We start from the raw sequence: 22961 nt of genomic DNA on the forward strand, positions 1-22961 counted from the left end.
CAGATCCTTCTGACAAGCCATGCGCTTGCTGCATGAGGTGGATGGACTTAGTGCCAGAAAAAAACGAGGCAATTTCCCATTGGCTTCTGAAACTGCTTGGAGAAGGTACTTGCTAAGTGATTACAATATCTCTTGGAAATGCGTCAATGATGATAAAAACGTAGAGTACAAAGATAAATTAGTAAATTATAAGTAGGTATTCAGTCACATGACCTTCAGAGTTCCCTTCCAAGCTACATCAAGCTATGGTTTTATGATACAATGACAATAAATAGTATTGTGCAAAGAAATATATGTGCAGTGATGTGCACAACAATATCTTTTTTACATACATCAATCATGTTCATGATGAAATTGAACTTTCAAATTAATCTTGTATATAAACCAAAATGAAAATAAAATGAGAATGGCACTCAGTAAATAACATTAAATGATTTCTGGTGATCAAAGGCATTGGCAATCATTCAATAATGACCACTTTGATTTCCCAACTAATTTGGGAATATATGAGAAGCAATGAAAATTGTCTCACTATCACAGATATTTAAACTTAAAATTAAAAATTAATATTAAATTAAATGTAAGACATTATTTTTTTAATGAGGTAGAGTAACTAGGCTTGCTCTGAAAAAAATGTTAAATTCTGACACTCAAACATGTCCCATTTTAGAAAAAACCCAGCCATACAGAATACATAGAAATTCTCATCCATTGTTAAACTCAATGGTAAAACATCCATTTCCTTCAAAAGGATTTTGAAACACAGAGGATTGCCTATATTAGGTTTAACTAATGAAGCTAAAATGACAATTTATTTTAGCAGCAACATTTTTCAGTACAGATGGACTAATAGTGGTAATTCAAAAACCAGTATTGTCAGAGTATGGCAGCCACAACACACACAAGCAAACCATTTCTATTTTGATCTTGAACACTGGCACCTACTAGAATGAAAACTGTAAATAAACAGCAAAGTGTGTGCTACCAGGAGATAAGACACATTTAAGTGCATTTGAATGATGCGACTCCTGTTAACACAAGAAAGAGTTTAAGTTAAAATACCTTGCTTGGAAGCCACATTCTGAAAAATTAACTGCTGTACTGATCTATGTGCATGGTACCAGTTATTTTCTTCTGATTTGAACAGATCATATTTGGAAAGACAACATTTCTGAATATCCAAATCAATCTAGCTGATGGAGCTCCATAATTTCTGCAGCTATTTAGCAACCAGAATTTCAGATCAAGCTACTCCTACCACTGCCATTATAGGAATGTATTCTGCAATGTAGGTGACTAACATTGTAGCAGACAAAGGTGTTAGATCATTGGACATTTTTCTTCCATTTATGTATTTTTAAGATAAAAAACAGATTGAGGACTGTGTTAAGATGTTACTTGTTTTAATTAGTACATCAGTGTTCCAAAATTTAAATGAAGCTTCTTCTGAAATATACTGAGGAGTGCTCTCTGTATTCTGCTCTCCATTCTTGCTTCAAGCTGCATAAAATTATAAAGAATTGTTTCATTCTGAATGTGAAAATGCCAATTTCAGTGGAGTGATAGCCATGTGAAAGAGAGAAGAGCAATTGACTCTGTTCTTTGGAAGGAAACACAGTGCCATGCTGCTTTTCAACTTCTCCAGCACAGCCTGAATGGTAGCTGAACCAGCCTTGCTAATGATGATCATAATTACTAAGTTTTGACTCATGTAAAGCTCCTACTTTACACATCTACAAGAAGAGATAGGGTTTATAAAAAATGACTATTCATTTGTAAACAGGGTACAAACACTGAAAAACTATTATGTGTTTACAAACGTGTTAGTGATCTGGGAAAGTGTTTAGTCAAGCAAGCATACGAACAAATGCATTTTATTAAGATTAGTGTACTGACATTTAAAGTCAATAGGAAAGAAATATTATTTGTATTCATTCAAAATAATTTAGAGTATTGCTGAAATTGTGAATAAGAAGCTAGAAGAAATAGAATACCTCTGTGTAATCTAGGCATTAGAAAAAAATAGCCTCTACTTGTGACGAAAGCTTTAAAGCAGTCTGCTAGATTCAAAGAAAAAAACATGTTTCAGAAGGAGGGTTAAGGATCTGTCTCAGGAAAAGACAGTTGACAGTACAGGAAATTCCTATTAATGGAACACTATTTTCCAACTCCAGTTAACTTTCACATGCCTCTCTTGTATCCAGAAACTCACAGCAAGATTGAGACAATTATTGAACAAAGATTCTAATAGATCAGCCTGGGAAAATAAGCCATCACATCACTGCCTAGAAGTGGCAGTTTGATTGTGTTGGGGTTTTATTGTTTTTATTTGCTGTTTAGAATTTGCTACTGCTGCTCATGTTTGGTTTTGAATAGCATCATTAGCCAGAATCACAACTTGTAGTCAGCTCCAGGCATTCACCTCTGTAAGCGGAAAGCCTTTGAATAAATGCATAGAATCCTAAAAATTAATGCTACATGCATTTGGAAACTCACATTTCTCCCAGAAAATATATTGATGCCTTTCAACCATATACCCATAGGTTTACTACATAGTAAACCTCTTGGGAGCCCCTTTCTGCTACAGTATTTTAAGGTTTTGCCACAGTTAATCATCTCTTCAGGGCTCAAAGGCTAAGATTTTCACCTTATGAAAACTTAATGTTGCAGCTTCTGCATATCATCATTCATAAGCTAACAATAATTATAATCTCTATGTTGATTTTCTGTGATGAAGAAAAGTTACTTCACTTTAATGCACTGATCTGATTACAAAGTCCACTGACTAAAACCTTTGTATTAAAACAAACTTATAACTAAGATCAAGACACCCCTATTGTAATTTTAGCTTTTGTGCATTTCAGGTTATAAATATGCAAATGTTCCCATAGTATGCTCAGAGCCATCCAGTTTCCTTTGATAAATATGTAAATCAGCTTGTCTCTGCAGTGGGGAAGTAATTATCGCTTTCAGACCTAGTCATTGAGTACAACACTTGAGGTAAAGATGGAAAATAATAAAACCATTGACAGCAACACAAGAAGTGGCTGCATATATGATGAACAGTACATAAACTCTGCACACAACTTGTTTAGCATTCAGAGCTACAACACAACCACTGCAGAGTGGAAATTCTGGGACAAAGCATTAGAATGTGCTGTGGCACATTATCTAGCCAGGCAACAAAACACATCCACCTTTGAAGACAAGTGATTCCCATAAGGAGGACATTAGCATATGAACCTCAAAGGTGAGAGTGAATACTAGGTAGCACCACTGACTAGAACAGAAAATAGATGCATAACTAATTACCAAAGGTATAAGGCTCTTCCTGCAGAAATAAAGTACAAATAAACTTCCTGCACATTCAGTACAAAGCCTTGAATCAGTACTACTGTGCTGCTATTTCTAAAGTTACATAATGGAAACAATCCATACAACAAAATCTTCTCCAAAAGTACATAGCTGGAATCTCAAATGTGCTAAGCTCCTGCTATGACAGGTTAGTGGGATCTTCAATGTCAACAGGAAATTCTGCCAAAAAGCAGCATCTGGTTTTGAAAAAAGACATCTATATTAGTGTTTTAATTTGTAACAGGAATGCATATTTACAGTAAATCCAATCATGGACAGTTAACATATTTATGTTTCCATAGCAAAGCCCTCTTGGATTTGCGACCTGGATTTCTTTCAAAGTCTAATTTCAAGGATAAATCCTGGGAATGCAACTAAGGCACTCAACACTACTAACGGGCATTCAGTCAAGGACCACAGCAGAGCTGATCTGAAGTGGGTTTCTGGTCTCTCCTGGTGTGCTGACAGTCTTTTTCCAGCTCAGAAGACAGTTCAGACCTGCCACTGTTGGCAACTGAAGAATTGATGAATCCTCCAGTGGAAGTCTAGAGCAGGCACAATCCAGCTCCAGTTGTGTATGCTGTAGATGCATTGAGAGTGGTATTTACATACAGTGTACACAAAGCACAAAGTATGGATTTTCATACACAGCTCACCTACCCTAAGAATTTGGCCCCAAAAATTCTGAATTCTTTTCAAAGTGAAGTAAGACAATTGCCACAGATGTAACTACCTCCCACTAGAAATCAAGTAAGTTCTTAGATCCTGATAGTCTGCAGAACAACAGTTCTCTGTTAGATTCCTCTAGACTAGGAGTGGGACAAGTAAACAAGCAGAAGCACTCAGAAAGGGGCAGTCTTTTAATCAGAAAACAAGGCAACTTTGGTGTGGTTAGCTAAGCTCTCAGTGTGAACTTGCTTTTTCTTTGGATTTGGATTGCGGTGTAGCTGTAAACTTGCAAATCACTTGTGACTGTTTATAAGTTTTATAAGTATAATGTGTCTTTCAGACCCTCAGGATAAATTTTCAGCACAGTGCACAGCAGATTAGGTACGCACACTTCTTAGCAGCTTTGAATAAATCAACCAAATTTTGACTTATGCATAAGGTTTTTCCTAGAGATGAGTACCACAACTCTTCTTTTTCTTAGGCATATAGGTTCAAATTATTTTTTAAATATGAAAGTTGAAATGATATTTTAGGTATGTATAAATACATGTGCATAATGAAGCACAGAGTTAAGTGTCTGAAGACCTGTAAGTATAGCAGCAATAGACACAATGCAGGATGGAAAAGCTTCCTGTACTGCAGCACTAATGATGGATTATTACAGGTCAAAAAGTAGAACTAATCAGCAGCTATTTCCTTATTAGTATTTAAATTAGCTAATAAATGCATTGCTTGAAATTCACTTTTCGACCTTACATCTGTTGAACATAAGTCAATGTATTTCTAAAGTAAATCTTGATTTTTAGCCTGCTTAAAATGCTAAAATATGAGAAATGGTCACACAATTTTAGGAGGGTCCACTGCATTTGCATTTTGCATGACAGCTGTGATAACTTTTTGGGTAAATTTGCATCTTCATTCTGCACATATCTAAGATGCCATTTCACACATACAACTAAGATGAATAATGAAAAAGACATTGTCTAATTTCCCACTTAAAGGTCTCCCATGTTTTCTTCCAAATTATGAAAGGGATTTCTTTAGGTGTGACCTTGGCAAACTGTAGTGACAGCTGAGGGATACTATTCAATTTTGAATTAGACTGTCAGGTGAATTTAAGGCTTCAGGCATTTGACCATTCCAGTATATGCTGATTGTGATTGATTGCATAAATTGGGAGTGATAAAAGAAACTCTTTTCTATGTCTTCAAAGGTTTAAAAATTTACTAATATCAAACTAAGTTTTAAACTGAATATGTATATGGTCCTAGAACCAAATGCATAATGACAACATTTTGCCAGATGAAAGTATGAAGAACTATGAAGAATGCAAAGCAGGGAAAAAAAATTTTAAACCCCATTTAAATCCTCTGCACTTTTCTAAAAACTTCAAAGCATTTGCCAGTTGTTTATTTCATTTTTATTAAGTAAAATTCAAACTGTAAAAAACTGGCTGACATTGAGCATAAACATTTCTCATCTTTCAGCAGTCAAATTTTTTAATCTTTGCTGAATCTGGAAGCAGGTTTTAAAGACTTGCTATAAATTACATGCCATACAGTTAAGAGGAGTTTTATCAAGATTGAATTATATTCATCATGAAATCTCAATAAATTTAATTTCCTGGTTTTCTGGTTTTAATTGTGTAAATCTAATCTATCATGAAAGTAGGTGTGTGTTAACTCACTACCAATACACCTTTTTTTTTCCTCCTTGACAGGAGGATCACCACGCACACTTGTTAATTCACCTACTTTAACTTTTGTGCCTAAGTGCTACTAGACACTCAAAGCCTACTGTGAAATCACCATCTCCAAAACATGTTACTTGATAATGAATCTCTGTACAGACACTGTCACAACCAATAAGAAAGCAAACCTGACTATGAAAATTGTCTCAAGGGAATTTTCTACTAATGATGTGGACTCTACTCTGTCTTCTCTAGATGACATTCAGAATTTAGGAAAAAAAATGTAGACAAATACACTGAGAGCCACAAATTATGATTTGGCACCTTTTTCCCCTGGTATATGTCTGTGTGCTAAACATGACAAGTATATGCTGACTTCAATTCCAGAGGATCCCGTCTGAAGGGAAGGCAAATCATTTTTCAGGTCATCCTCACTGATGATAGATTACTAGCTCAAAAAGATTACTCACTATCTCATGAAATGGCACTTTGATTTCTTAATTCATCTAAGTGCTCTTGAAAAAATACTCACAGCCTATTCAAAAAGAGTTTTTGTTGAAGTTTCAGAGTAGTATTCAGTAGCACAGCAGATGCCTTGGAGGAAGAAAAAGAAAATCTGCCTTTTTCTGGTCTGAGGGCTGGAAAGAAAAATATGCCATTCTTGTTTTAAATTGGTTCGGAAATACCTGAGGACCCTGCTTCAACCAAGATATGGTGCAGTCATGAGATCAGAGAGGGCCCTGAGACCATTAGGCTAATTTTTTTTCCTTTTTTCTAATTTTCACTCATATAATAATAAAACAAATAAATGAGTATGTTACATGTGAAATTAATAATTAATCTGAGTTTGCACTCAGGTTTAACACTATGAACGCTATGTGTCATTTTGTTTGTAATGAGAAGTTACAAAAATGGACTAATATATTTTTCCTGTGTGAAGGCAAGGCAGAATTAAGAAAGGGCTCTGCTTTGCATGCAAGGATCACAGTGAGATGTATTTTTTAGGATAAATATGAAGGCTAAATGTGAAATGAGGAAAGATCATTGACAAAAACACCACAGATCAGCTGAAATATTTACATAGATACATGGAAAAAATTAGTCTAACTGTATTTAGACACTATTTGGGGAAGAGAGGAGTTATTGGCAAGGTAAACTCTCCAAAGAACACATGGCAAATAACCATCTGAAGGCCCTAGGCAGCACATTTGTTACTTATGGGAATAGCACTATTCCTATGGATAGACGGGCAGGTAGAGGGTTAGTTCCTCCCTCTTAAAGTATTTTTTTAATGAACTAATAATTTCTGAACCTATAAAATCAAATTTACAAATTTGTATATAAACAGATGTCATAGAACAGGAAATGTTTGGAATCTTCACATTTCACATGAATAGCTCTGTAACACACTGGTGTTTCAGTATCACATGCAGAGAGAAGTACAACCCAGCAAACAGATTTCTGCTTTAGAAGGCACTGGAAAAGTATGGCTGGCTATACACAGGAACTGACTCTATTATTATCAAGATTCAATAAGTAAATATGGTAACAGTAGGATAGAGTATTTGCATACATTTCCTGATAATATATTTAGTATACCAGTTCCTCCTATTTAAAACAGTTATTTTCTACTGTTTTACCATGTATTCCTAAAGTTTATATATAACCAGGGAAGTAAATAAATGTCTCATCAAAAATCAGTTTACATTCTGAGAGGTAAATGTGATATTATTGTCTAGTATTTTTTGCCAAGGAAGTCCTCAAAGCTCTCTTTAACTAGGCCATCTATTTTTTTATGAGAAGCACCTGGGGGTTATTGCACAAGAAGACTGGCAAACTGCAGCAGAATCACACAAAAGTTGGACTGAGAAATTGAGGATATGGAGCTTGACTACTTCAGCTCTAAATAGGCAAGAATATTTAGGATATGTCCTGTAGAAAGGTTTAAGGCTTTTTTTTTTTTTTGAATGACGACTGCCAATGTTGTGCCTCTTAAAAAAATGCTGGTAGAAAAGCCATCATAGCTGCACTTTGCTCATAACACCCTGCTAAGATGTTCAAACATTGTTCTGTAGGATGTGCTGGTTACATCCTGTCTCACTCTGTCCGGATGTTGGTTTGGAAAGGGCCTTCAAAGATCATGTAGTCCAACTTCCCTGCCTTAGGAAGGGAGATCTGTCACTAGATCAGGTTACTTAAAACCTGACTTTGAACACTTCCAAAGATGCAGCCTTCACAACTTTTCTGGGCAACCTGTTCCAGTGTCTTACTACCCTCATTGTCCAATATTTCTTCCCAATGTCCAATCTAAATCTACCATTTTGCCGTTTAAAGCTTTTTTCCCTTGTCCCATCACTACAAGTACTGGTATCAAGTCTTTCTCCAGGCTTTCTTATAATTTATTTTCCTTTTTATATTCTCCCTAGAGCTTTCTTTTCTCCAGGCTCTCTCTCAGCCCAGCTCTCTCAGTCTGTCTTCACAGGAGAGCTCCTCCAGCCCTCTCCTTATCTTCACCAACCTCCTCAAGGCCAGTCCTGAGTGACCCACATCTTTCCTGTGCTGAGGACCCCAGAGCTGGATGCAGCACTCCAGGCGGGATCTAACAAGTGCAGAGTAGTGGATTAGAAGCACTTTGCCTCCTTTTACACAGCGATATACTATACAGTGAAATACTCTATATTGGCTATACTTTTCTCATTAGCACAACTAGGATCTTCCTTGACTTTACTAGAAATAATGAGGCATCCTGAACTATTAATTTCTTTCAAGCATCTGGCATTATGTTATCTTTGGATTCACAGGAAGACAAAGTTTATACTGCTTTTATTGGGCTAGGGCATTCTTTTCTTTGGGATTAAAATGCAGTTACATTTATATTATTTCTTGTTTCCTGCTTTGTTTTTCAATGCAAGTTTCTTTAGGAAATGAAAGTAAGTTTGATTTCTAACCCACAACTATCTCAACCACTGAGATACAAGAGCCTAAAGACGCAAAATCCTTTACCTTCACAACAGTGAAATGGCAGCAGTACTATAGAACCATGTAAACTGAAGGACCTAAGTCAGTCACACTTAATTGTAGGCAATGTAAGTGTGACATTATAGATGAGTCCATCCAGTAGTTTGCTAAAAGGACATTTGCTGAACAAGGGAGATTCCTCTCTTCTTCTCCTCTTTCTCCTTCTTTCTATTTTCTCTGGAAGCTGCCTATAAAAAAGGTGGTAAAGGAGAGAAGGATGCTCTGCCTCCCCTCTTGTGGAATCATAAGGCTGCAAGATCCACTAAAGCTGTAGAATATAACATCATGCTGGTCTAAGGCAGGAATTTGATTATCATGGAGTCTTTTTTTGCTCATCCCAAGTAAGCAACTCAGCCCTTAAGGGTCAGGTGCTCCTTTGGATATTGAGCTTACTACTGTAATACAAAATCAGTTCAGTGTTCTCAGGGTTACTGAAATGTGCTCTTCATAAGGAAATGTTATAAAGAAAGTTTTATGGGTAGGGAGAGAGAATGATTTAAAAATAGAAGTGTGTATACAAAGTCAAAAGAAAGCAAAAACAAAAAGAAACCATTCAAACTAATAAAAAATAACCTGAGTACACTGTGAAACACACAACCCTTGCCCCACGAACACCAGTATTAAAAAAGAATTATAGAAAAGAGGAATAAAGATTCATTTTCAGTTTTTTTTAAACAGTATCCTAAATTGAAATATAAATGCCTCTTTTTACAATCAAGTGGTGAGGGGAAAAGCTCCAGAGCAAAATTACCACTTTACCAGCCTGTCATTCACTAATCACTGCATCATTACTCTACTGCTTCTCCTAGCCCAAAAAAATTCATTATTTATCTCATTATTATATTTTGTGATTAAACAGAAAGCAATACAAAGCTTTCTTTAATACAATATAGGCAACTGTTTTTATAAAAGTAATGATCTTTAGTAGTATTACCACCCAGCCTATTATTATGTAGTGTGGTTGTTCTAGCACTAAGTCAAATGTACCATTGAAAGATTACCAGCCAGAGTCAATAAAAAGCCAGTTCTATAAACCTTATCAATAAGAGCTTATTACCACCTGGAATTTTCAGTAGTATGAAATTCTACATGGAAATTCACTAATTGGAACCAGTCTGTTGATGAAGAATATGGAATCTATATTGTCATAAGCTTTATTTTATGATTACTGCTTTCACTCAGAAATAGATCACCTTTTTTTAAGCAGCACAGTCTCAAAACAATTAACATACATTTCAAAAGAAGTATGAAAAAGTTTCAAATCTCTCTCCAAAAAAACATTGTGGATTATTTTAAAAGAATCTCTAGTATTCTCAATATCATTACTGAAACTGAAATACAGATGATCAGTTTTAGGGTTTTGTCTACAGCATATTGATATGCAGCCAGCTATGAAAAAAATGGTAAAAGGCTGGAAGACATTCCCTGAGTCATCACAGAAACTGCTCATATCATTATAGTTCATATATAGAAAAAGATATTTAATTTTCCTTAAGAAGTACTATTTAGTCCCCGGGACCAGAAGAAAACCTGACTTCCTGAGTCCAGGTGCACATTCTAACCATTTCCATCCTCCAACATGGATCAAGACACTGAAAAAAATTACTTATCTTTCCCCCTTCCCAAATCCCATGCCAGCTGAATTAAAGTCCTTATGCTTTACTATAGATTCAGATCTGGATTAGTGGGTAACTAGCAACAAAGTTATATCTCAGGAGTTAAAACTGAACATCATTTCTGTGTCTCAGTCTTTCTTCTGGGAAACAGATTAATGAGATTCCCCTATCTTACAAAGGCTTTGTGAAAATGCTTATTTGCAAATCTGTTATACACTGTAGCAAAGTACTGACACAGAAGAGATGAGACATGTCAAAGTATCTGTCTTCAAAACAGAACTTCAATAGCACGTGTTAAATAAAACATGAGAACTCAATATTTAACAATGAGGCATATACCTACTGTTGAGAAGCTGCTCATTAAGAAGGGACTCTGATAAGGAGATAGGATTCCAATGGGAAAAGAAATGGTATGTAAACATATGTTAGAAAACTGTGCCACGAGACACAAGAATGATTTTTTTTCTATCTTTGAGTACTTGACTTCATAGTCTTACAATGTCTTCTGCATGTTTGTATGCATTTATGAGCTATATCAGCGATAGTAAGGTACTGGGTAATCCACAACAAAACTATCTGAAGGTACAAGAGGCATAGATGAGTAAGCTTTAACACACAGATTAAAAGTCCTTGACATTTTCAGTTTCTTTGTTCCTTAGTTTCATGCTAAGGCTTCTTTCATAGACATGCAACTACTACCAGCAAGATCCTTCTCCTTCTCTAGCACAGTCACATTCTTTATAAAACCATGATTACAAGCTCCATAAATAACTACACAGATATGCTTTCAGTGTCCAACTGTTGAAGAAAAAGGATGGCAAAAGTCATGTTCCTAATTCAGGGCTGAAGGTTAAGGCTGACAACAGTAATACTTCCACCAAAGACAGTAAAGTCTCATCCTGATCCCTGGCTCTGGATGACTGATTTACTAAAATCCTGTTTTTCCAGATTGCAAGGCAAGATGTATTCTATTACCATCTGTATGGGAGTTGCCTTTTTCAAATGGGCAGTTTTCCTTATCTCTTCCACAACCACTCCTCCCTTGGGAGGGGACATCTGCTGATAACAGGCTATTGGATGTCACTGCATGACTGATAAGCAGCATGGCATCCCATTGTGAGATGCTCTGCCTAGAGGGAGGAGCCAAGCATTACTACCCAGATATAATCTAGAGATTCTGGAACACCAGCATGGCTTCTCCACCGGATTTCCCGGGGAACAGCAGCTGCCTCTTCTTCTGCTAGATCTTCAGAGGGAGACTACACCCTTTTTCTACAGGATCCCTGCTCCAGCAGAACCTTACCTGACACTTCAGGAGGACTGCAGCCACAATTCCAATTAGACTGCTGCCAACACCCTGACCAACAGGGTGTCAGGTTGCGTTCTGACTCTGTCAGTGTTGTTCTAGTGTACTACATTGTTTATTTTATCTTTTTATTTTCTTCCGTATTAAAGAACTGTTATTTCCTGCTCCCATATTTTTTTGCCTGAGAGCCCCTTAATTTAAAATTCATAGCAATTCGGAGGGGTGGGGAGGGTTTACATTCTCTATTTCATGGGAGGCTCCTGCCTCCCTTAGCAGACACCTGTCTTTCCAAACTGAGACACCTGTGGAGTTTTTCTAGCACAGTGCAAATGCAATTTTTTTTTAAAATCTTCAGAGTATCTGTGCTAAAAAGGTTGCTATGCAAAGGCCCTCAATGAGAAAAACCTTCAGCAGCTTCCTTTAAAACTGTTTTTTTTTTGAGATTATATTAAAGTTAGCCCCATTTTGTTTCCTTATTGCAACCTTTATCTGAATATTCATACTCAGACCTTTGTCCATATTGACTTGAATTCATGCAGGTCAATTTTAGCTTAAATCTGCATTCTTAATTATTCTTAATCTTGCTGTGTTCTTAATTGTTCTTAATCTTGCTGTGTTCTTAATCTCACTGATAATGGTTTTCCCTACCCACCTTAAGCAAGGAGCAAAATCCAGCCATACCATTTATATATAAAATTAAACTTCAGAGGCAAAGGTGAAAAAAAAGGTTGGTTGCACATTTCATCAGAGAACTCCCTATCCTCCTTGCCTGGATTTATCCTCATTGCTTGGAGTCATCAGGATTCTCTCTTATTTCTAGTTTATCTAAAACAGGCTTTGAGCTTTCTCTTACTAGTGGAAATTATCTTGTCTAGGAGTAATGCTAATTTTCTTTCACCAATTACAGCATTTTGATCTAACACAATATTATGTCACTGTTTTTATAATACACCAAATTTTAAGAGCTTCATAATTAACAGAAAGCCTTTACATTTTTGAACATTACATGATTACATTTTTGTAAAGAAAAATGCACAGTACCCTATCACACGTTGAGCTGACAATTTAACTTCTGCAATATCAGATGCAAATGAAACCTCAGCCTTAAGCATCTGGCAGCAAATTTTGAACCACACAGCACTATTACCACAAACTACATTACACTGAATTTTTCCATCATGAAGTACTAAGACATTATTTGAACATGACTGATTAAAAAGTGCTACAGAAAAGGTGACTTAAGATGTGCCTTGTAATCTTGTAAATAATGTTCTGAGAAGGAGCTTTGCTGTATACAAAGATGTGATATATAAAAAGAAGCTATACTTAAGGAGGATTAGGTAGATCAGGAGGCTTATCATAGTGGAAACAGGAGTCCCTCATCACCTAGTCACCTCTTAAATTTGGTCCCATTCAGTAGTGACTTGAAGTCATTGCTGCTTAGTGACATATGAAATGGGTTTGGGTTTTAGAGCAGATTGTAACTGGAACGTAACCATATCATAAAAGGCAGAACCACAAATTTTTTAATCTGCACCCACATTGACAATTTTCCCAGATGTGACCTAAAGAATGAATGTGCTTCAAGAGCTTAACTACTGTCTTAGCTGAAGAAACAGTCTCTTAATGCTTGGATAAGAGCAGAATGGCAAGACAGGGTGGGAAATTTCTATCCTACTCACAGAGTACCTGTATTGGCCGAATACCTTCTTCCTCAGGGTGCTGGCTGAATATCTTTTATGATAAGAAAACCAGTCTAATATTAAACCTTATAGATTTGAGATATACACCAGTATATATTCAGAAAAGCAAGGTCAAGGAATGCACTATTAGCATCAGGCATCCATCTCTACATTTTTGATTCTATTTTTCAGTTTTGAGGCTCAGCCAACATTATGTCACACTCACAGTAGCTGGATAAGATCAGTGCTTATCTGCTGCTTCTGATCATGTGGCATCATTCTGCTTTGCTTATCTTTTTAATCGATGTTGCACAGTTACAAATGACTACATGAGGTGGAAAGCCATGATAAATTAGGCTTATCTTGGTGTGCAGGATTTTTTCTTGGAAAAAAAATAAGGATAGCTCATTCATTTCTTTCTCAAAGCAATAGGAATTTATCCCTTTTTTTCTTCTCATATTATTAATAAACATTATTTTGATGTTTAGTACAATTCAGAATTCTCAGAAGATTTGTGGTACACTTTTAGATTGTCCCTTATAGAATAAGTTTCTAAATAAAGGTTTTGAGTATACAAACACTGCAAAGTGATACAAAGATGTGAGAATTCAAAATAACAACCACTAACAACTTTATGTAAAAAAAAGAAAAATTGATTTCTGATTAAATTTAATAATACTATGCTGTTTACCAGAAGGAAGATAGTTATTGTTCAGTATTGGAAAGAACATTAAAATAGCCCACAAAACCCTGAATACCCACCCTTTAGGAATGTAAGTTCAGGCCAGAACTTGAAAAAAAAATTAAAATTAAATTTTAATTACTTTGTAATTAAAAATAATATGTCAACTTTAAGAGCTTAAAGGATTGTGAGTTTAAAACAATAACGTTAAAAAGTGAAAAAAAATTGCACTTTTTTCTCTTTGCTTTGTGAATGCATTAGACTATGTTACTTTCATCAGAGCAAGAATTCCTATGAGTCTTTTCAGCATAGTTCAGTTTTCTGTCTCCTAAATATATTACATTTTTCAAAGTAACTTTTGGTTTTTTTTTCTGAAAGCACTATTTTCATTTACTAATGAAGTGGTGTTACATCCATAACTAAAAAGAGAGAAAGATGCCACAGGGGTCATTAAAAATAGTTTATATTAAATTGGAATGGTTTTCACTTAGACCTTTCATTTACATAATTCCAGAACAGAATAAAGATTAAAAGTAGAGGATGTGATCAAGTTCACATAGTTAGCATATTAACTATTTAAACATGCACAAATTCATCAGATAAAAGGTATGTAAGGATTTAGTTTTCATCATCTCACAATTGGGTGGTATAGAGATTAGGAGCCATAGCTTAATCCTGCACAAATTACTGATTACTCTTTTACAACACTAGGAAATCCCATTAGGGAATAAATAAATTAGATGTTTTTCACAAAAGTCTAGAGCTGGCTTGGTGGCGCTTCCGTATTTCTCTTCCTCTTTAAAAGTGCTTTCTGAAGATCTGTATTTATAGAAAATTCTTAATAATGATAACAGTGGAATAAAAAAAAAAAAAACAGTTGAAAAGTGGTCTGACCTTCAGATAGCCCTACTAGATTGTACCCCAGCTGTCCTTCCTCAGTGAAGAAAGCATTTACATCTGCTTGCTGCATTTCAGTACAGGCTACATGTTGCCCCAGAGAGTTGTGTTGCAGTTGCAGTGTATTGCAAATGTTTCAACAAGTCATAAATGTTCCTCAAGAGAAGTTCAATTTCTTCAGATATCTAAGGTGTAATTACATAGTTACTTTTATTTAAAAAAATATTATGGGATATTATTTCCTTGTAAGGAAAATCTACTTAAGATGTCATTAGCATCCTCAAAATTTGTCAATCATAATAGTAATAGAGAACCACAAAATGGTTCGGATTGGAAGGGACCTTCAAAGATCATCTAGTCCAATCTCCCTGCCACATCTCCGAGCCCAATCCAACCTGACCCTGAATACTGCCAGTGATGGAAGACCCACAGCCTCTCTGGACAACTTGGTCCAGGGTCTTACTGCCCTCATCACAAACAAATATTTTCTAATAGCTAACCTAAACCTGCCCTCTTTCAGTTTAAAACCATTGCCCCTTGTCTTATCTATACAGTTATTGGCAACAAGTCCCTCTCCACCTTTTTTATAGACCCCCTCTATATACTGAAGGGCAGCAATAACCCTGGAACCTTTCCCTCCCCAGTCTAAACAGTCACAGCTTCCCAAGCTAAAGAACCTCATCTCTTCCAGACTTTCTTCAGAGAAGAATGTTTCCAGACCTCTGACATTTCTGTGGCTTTCCTCTGGACCTGGATGCATTGCCCCAGGTGGGGTCCCACTAGAGAACAGCAGAGGAGGAGAGTATCATGACAGTATCTTGCTTCTGTCTGCTTCAAAGTTCTTTTGTTCCTCTACACTGACTTTTAAAGGTTGTATTTTATTTTGTTTCAAATATTATTTGACTTTACTGAACAGATCTTTTTTTGTTTTCTCCAGCATCTCACAGAAACACAGAATGACGTTGGAAGGGACCTCTGGAGGCTACCTTGCCCAAGCTTGCTGCTTAAACAGGCCTACTTGGAGCCCTGGACCATCTCCAGACTTCACCACCCCTATGGCAACCTGTGTTAGCATGTGATCATCCTCAGAGTAAAAAAAGTTTTCCCTGAGGTTCAGAGGAAATCTCACATGTTTCAATTTGTGCCCATTTCTTCTTGCCACTGGGCACAAATGAGAAGAGCATGGGCACATTCTCTTTGCACCCTTCCTTCAGGTATTTATACAGATCAATAAGATACTCTCTTCTCCAGGCTGAATAGGGCTTCAGTCCCAGCTCTCCCATGTTTTTGTCTTTAAAAATGCTCTAGTCTTTCTTATAACCCTTTGCAAGACACTGTTCAGTAGCTCTCTATTCCTCTGGTACTGGGAACATATTGAGCTATACTCTTCCTATAAAATTCTATAAAACCTTTTAAGATATTTAAAATAAAAGTTAAATGCAAGATGCTTTGGGATCCCTTCCCTTCCCTTCCCTTCCCTTCCCTTCCCTTCCCTTCCCTTCCCTTCCCTTCCCTTCCCTTCCCTTTCCCTTTCCCTTTCCCTTTCCCTTTCCCTTTCCCTTTCCCTTTCCCTTTCCCTTTCCCTTTCCCTTTCCCTTTCCCTTTCCCTTTCCCTTTCCCTTTCCCTTTCCCCAAACACTGGATAACTTGTAATATTTTCTTGTAATATTAACTAGATCCTCAGCAGGTCAAAAGGCCATGGGAGAGAGGCAGTTAAGGTTTTTCAGCTTTCAGGACATTCATATAATAAAGACATCCAGACAATGCCCCCACTTTACAGTTACCTAGCCTGTGACAGACTACAATTTCTGACACTTTTTACATCTAGGCCTTTCAGTTGGGATTATCCTACAAAGGAAGACCTTATATGTAGTTCTGCTGCTGCTAACAAAATAATAACCAGCCATTTGCAAAATTGGTGTTGGATTAGTGTCTTCACACAGCTTGCATGCAAGTCTACAGGGGGCTCCAAAACTCTTTGCAGTGATCTGTTTTGGATTAAATTAGTGTAATGCAATTTACATCAAAAACAATTTCTGAGCATATCCATTTTTCTTCCTACACTCAATCAGGAATGAAGGAATGAAAGAAGGGAATAGAGGAAGGAAGAAAAGGATGATAGTGCATTCATTGATTCATTCATCATTTCTTTTTCCAATTTTAGACTGTAAGATTATTTCATCTGCTCTCATATGAATTATAATTAATAGCATTAATAAGGTGCTTAGCCTACATTGAAAGAAAATTAATGTTAATAGCCAGAGAATAATTCTCTAAGGCACGTCACATGCAGTGACATTATAACTGTGAATGCTTTCAGCATTGAATTCTGTTATGCACACATCAGTATGAAAAAGCAAGAGGCATACATGGTCCCAAAGCTTATCAAGAGGCTTTTTATGTTGGATTTTTGACGTGGATTGTAATAATAATATTCAGTATTGGTTTAACAAGTCAAAAATAAACAAATGAAAATGGAATTGTTTTGTATTTAGAATTTTGAGTCTTGAGTAGACTTTTCCAGAAAGCTTTTGCTTTCTCTCTTGAAAATGGCACCTGAAGTCTTTCTGATTCCATCTGATCTCTCAAATGAGGAATGTTATTTGAGTTGCATTCCATTTTCAATCTTTATGTCTTTATGTCATCACTGGTAGTACTTCTACTTGCAACTCCTACTCCTTTTCTACTCCTTTTTTTTTTAAGTCATCCATGACGGTCTTCCACAACATGACTCAGTCAGCAGAAAACACTGGAAATTTCTTTTAGAACTCAGTGAAAGTTGGTGAATTTTTCCTACCAAAGGTCGAAGATTTCTGATGTTGTTTTATAACATAGTTTTTAATACACTCACGTTTTCTTCATATGCTGTGCTGTCTTAGTAAGTCTTGCAGGGTAGTGTTATATCTCGGTTATCTTGTTCTTATTGCTTTTGCAAGTTACATTCATCTATGCATAAATACTAATTTCTGTCAAATTAATGATAAAACCTCAATTTCTGAAAAGCTGACACTATTCACTTTTTCATTTTTTCTAGAGAATTTTTTTAATCTTTTTCTACTGTAGCATCTTCAGAGGCATTTCCAAGAACATACTGGTTACTGACATCAGTAGTACAGTGAATCAATCTACTTTCTCTGACATAGCTGATGCATTAAAACTGGACTTTTCAGTGGAGGTTAATGGAAATAAGTACTCCCTTCAACTGAAAAAAAAAAAGGCATATTATTCTTCCAGATTCATTTGGAAATGACAGCCATGACTTTTTTTTTTTTTTTTCATCAAGCTAATAATGGAGGAGGAAGTAGCAGAGGAACTAAACACATTTTCTACATCCTGGAGCAAATATACCATCTCTCATCAAGAAGATCTTACAAAACATAACCAAAACTGAGACCAACTGAAAAAAAAATGTTGCTTTTATGCTACTAAATGAAAGTTGTGGATCTGTGGATCTGTTTCCTGATTAAGCTAGCTCTACTGTCCCTAATGCTCCTGTAATGAGCAGAAAAGGACAACATCTGAGGAATCTTGCATATCTTCTCTAAATTTGTTCTAATTTCCTATATTATCACCATTAAACCTGAATCTCTGATTTAGCCCAAGCTTTTTAAACAGCATGCTTCTGTCCTACAGTTGGTTTATTTGACACATCTAAAAGCCTGTGGTCATTCTGGAAAAGAGCAGTGTTTTTCAACCTGTTACCACCTCTGCATCACTAAATACACTGAAACAGCAGCATATCAGCTACCCTGCTTTCCACCTTGCTGTTTAAACCCTAGAGACACTCTCTGGGGCAGCAAGGAAACAGCAAAAATGTAATGGTAGCAGCAAAAAACCAATTAGGCTGGAATAAGGTAAATGTTGCACAACAGAAAAACAGGAAATCAAACACAGACAGTAAAACTAGCTAATGCCCAGTGGATTGCTACAATGTGGATGCAAACAGGAATTATAACACATGCATTCTTTTAACTAATGCAAGTACCCAATCAATCAAATTGATCAAATGCTGGTGGCCATGGATAGACATGGTAAAGATTCAGTGTTGACAGAACTGGAATAGAACAAAACCTGCTCTCTACAAAACATGATTTACAAGAGTATTGTTCTGTTATCTCCCACATTGAGAACTCTTCCTAAGCACATTACAGTTTCCCACAACAGTTCTCCCCATTCCTGTAAATACTGCAATAAGTACATTACAAATCACTAAGTATGCTGTGCTGCCTTTTGCCCACTGTTTCTGCAACTAGACTTCTTGATGCAAAATATGCAAAGAATACATGTTTAACTGCTCATGCTGGCATAATTTATGTAGGCACCAAAGCTAAGTATCTGTTTATAGCAATTTAGTCAGAAAGCTTTCTTGAAGAAAGCCAATTTGCATTGACTTGTACTGAGAAGAGAATCCACTTGGGGTATACAGAAGGAGGACCACAAATTCATCTTTAGTGCCTACAATACTGTTATTATGCTATTCTACCATATGATTATTTACAAATATGAACTGTTACTTGCTTTCACAGGTGATTATCTGTGGAATCAGAGAAACACTTCTATACATCTAGACATACAAGAAGACTGTTGAAAGATTAAAGGACCAATTCCTCTCCAGCCTCAGAGAGAATGGAAGGCTCTGAAAGGCAAATTCATTTTTTTGGACTATTCTTCATAAACAGAAGTGGACCTCATCTCAGTGATTTCAGTAATTCAGAAGACTTACTGAAATAATTAGCAAAATAATAATTAGTTTTGCCAACACTGCATATTATATACTTAATTTGAAAATATTTTGATTCTTATATCATATGGTCACTTTTTAAAAAATTTGATTGTTTTATAAGGATCATTTGAATACTCAAGATGCACTCAGATGCTCAGAGGGTTGGGTTTAACTACTCAGCTTCAGAAGTCCACAGTTAATGTCCACATTTCTGCTAAGTCCATGCTGCATAGACCACCTTCACAGTCAAAGAAGGGAATTGCTTTTTTAGGACACAATAAATTTGGCAATAAAGTACATATTGCAAAAGCTCAGATTATTGTGCTTTCTAAATGACTGTTTCTTTCCCCTAAGTATAAAGGACAAGTATGACAGATGCACTATAGACACAAATTGCTGGTCTCAATTTGGTGAACATGAACACAAGTCATCATAAATTCCTTCCACTGCTGTTAGAAGCATGTGTAACATACCTACACTCCAGTCCATTTCCTCCACTGCATCACCATATAAACCATGCTTGCTCTTTCCTTTGAAATTTTCTGAAGCATATAGAGCAGTATGGACATGAAGATAAGACAGGAAAAGAAGAAATGGTGTATCAGTGTTCCTGGAAAACAAAACAAAACCACAAGAGTATTTTATAATATGTTTTCTACAAATAAATCTTTCTTCAATAGAGTTTTTTTTTTTAAAAGGCTCCCTGTCCCCCCTTAAAAAAACAAACACAAAAACAAAAAAAAAGGTGAAAAGGAAAAATGTAATTGATTACAGGATAATTCTGAATAAACACACATCCAGTAAAAATGCCACTCTTTTACTGAATTGAAAGCAAAAATAAATGACAAAATCTATCTAAATACTATTTGTGATGTATATATAAAAAATGACTGCTTGTTCAAAGGCAGGAATCTAGCAGTTTCTGAATACAAACACCTCTCCACATTTTACACGTGTATTTTTAAAAGCCTGAATACAATTTCTGTTCAAAAACATACCCTCAGCACTACATATCCATGTGAAATACAATTTCCTTTCTCACAAAGTCATGTGGAAGTTGATCAACTAAACTGTTTATGGGGACCTGGGTCTTTATTCTGGACTAAGGTATATGACCAAATCTCTTTTCTTTTAAAGCTCTGTATGTGTATGCATGTGACTCTACATAACCTCAAAAGTCCCAATACAAAACTTTTTGTTCTCAGAGTAATGAACAGTCTCCATTGTCTTCCATCTATTTCCTAAACAGATACAAAAGAAAGAGTGCAATAAATAGACTCTCTGTAAATTTTGCTGTTCATGTGATCTGTCAACACGATATTTATGATCAATTCCAGCCGGCTGTGAAAGCACAGCTCAAACAAGTACTTCTCCTTATGCATTATTTATAGTACTTTACTTAAAATTGTGCTGTACTAGCCAAATTTACTGCTATATGCTCTAACAGCACTTGCAGTACATTATGCATACTGTAAATATCAGCTGAACCACAAAAGCACTACTCACAAAACTCGTCTGCATCTCACCTTACAGCACATGGCTAATTGCAGACTACTTTAGTTTTATTTATCATATTTTCACCCACAAGGCTGTGGTGGATAATACCTGTGATTCACATCAACATCAAACGGAGGTCATGTATTTCCCCAAGCAGTTGGTTCATCCACCCTTTAAAGAGGGGAGCCCCAATACAGCATGCTCATAAAAACCACTTCTTTAAAATTAACAAAAAAATCCTAACATTTAGAACTTGAAAACAAAGCTTTTTAGTAGAAGAGATTAATCTGATATCAATACTTTCCTCTTAAAGAAAAATAATTAAGTTTAATCTACTATATTTATGATCCATCTTTTCTCTCTCCTTGGTTGGATCTGTTTTTTTCACAAGTTGCATGATTAAAGCTTTTTTTCTACTGGCATATACAGTAGCAGATAAACACAGAATGGGAAATTTTTTATCCATATTACTCACTTGATAAGAGTGTTTCTGATGGGGATTTTTTCTTTATAAAAAAATTCTCATTTTTTAGGAAATACAGAAGAAAAAAACTATTCTTCATGCAGAAGATAAATTAAAAATATTTTTATTATCTTATTTGTGTATTACTTTATTAATATAAAGTACTGTATTACTTTATTAATATGAAGTACTGATCCAAAACATTTAAGACGTTTTCCATGAAAGATAAAATTTCCATGAAGTTGTTTGTTGCTATTTGAAAGATCATATATGCGAGAACTTTTCACAATTTTAGCAACAAATAACAAGAGATCCCTGAGTCAATTAAAAAAGCTGAAAATACCACGAATTGAAGTAAAAAAAGACATATACTTAAAATTTACTTTTTTAATATATACATAAATGTAATACTGACCTTTCACTAGAGAACTTTACTGCAAGGCAGATGATTTTTGTTTTACAACTTGCATTTTTTAATGCCTGCGATTATTGTTGACTTTTTCCTTAAACACAGTTCACTGAATTGAGATTAATATTCAAATTCTAGGGTAAAACACCACGAAAAATTTCTTTGTACTTTAATACTGCAGGCTATATTTAGTTTTCATGCAAACTACCTTGTTCTAATGCCTTAGAGACACTGCATTCTCATAATTGCTTACTTGCTTTGCTAAGAGTATCAATAGCTTCCAATACAAATGTTATTTTCAAGACGTAGTAATTCAAGTTTGTTTTGTTTGTTGAACTCACAGAAAAGATCTAACTTGCATGAAGAGTCATCAAATCAATGATTGATTTGGAAGGGCACTACATCATTCTCTTTTTTCCAACTAAAATTGACAGCTTTTTATTGACAGCTTGCTGTCGGGTGGAGAAGTGTCTCACCTATTAATATCTTATAAAAGATTAGAGGCAGCTATTTATCTCCTGCCAAAACACTTTGAGGAGAATCATGACTAAATACCTTTACTCTGACCTTGAAAATGGAATGACAATACCAGCTAGTAGGCAGGAGAGAAATTTGACAATAACAGCTTAACTCCTGAACCACTTCAAAAAACAGCTCTTTCAAAAATGTATTTCCACTATCTTTTACACAGCCCAAACACAGAGAATCTCCTTTTCAAAAAATTTGAGATTTTTTTATCCTCACATGAGTCACACAGTTTTTTCAATTTAGTGAGTAGCTAGAGAGATTACACACATCTGACATAAGATATTCTTCAGGGTGTTTTTAATGGATCTTGAAAACATCTTAAAGCATCACATTGCTGGTGACTCGTCTTATTGCAAAGTACCAGGTTCTTCTTTTTTATAGTGAGTGTCTTTATATTACTCAAGGATTCAGCTCAGGCTTGAGCTAT

The 22961-nt window shown here is 35.6% G+C and overlaps 1 protein-coding gene across 1 annotated transcript in view; it reads right to left on the reverse strand.

Moving 5' to 3' along the window:
- STS (steroid sulfatase) overlaps nucleotides 1-22961 on the reverse strand; it is a gene marked incomplete at both ends in the record, with an annotated part of 105829 nt that overhangs the window by 39306 nt on the left and 43562 nt on the right. Inside the window, one exon of the mRNA XM_084200987.1 lies at nucleotides 20111-20247. Coding sequence (XP_084057113.1) covers nucleotides 20111-20247 — 137 coding nt within the window. The remainder of the gene's footprint in view (nucleotides 1-20110; nucleotides 20248-22961) is intronic.

The sequence above is a fragment of the Fringilla coelebs genome, assembly GCF_963513975.1.
Source record: "Fringilla coelebs genome assembly, chromosome: 2".
Lineage (NCBI taxonomy): Eukaryota > Metazoa > Chordata > Aves > Passeriformes > Fringillidae > Fringilla > Fringilla coelebs.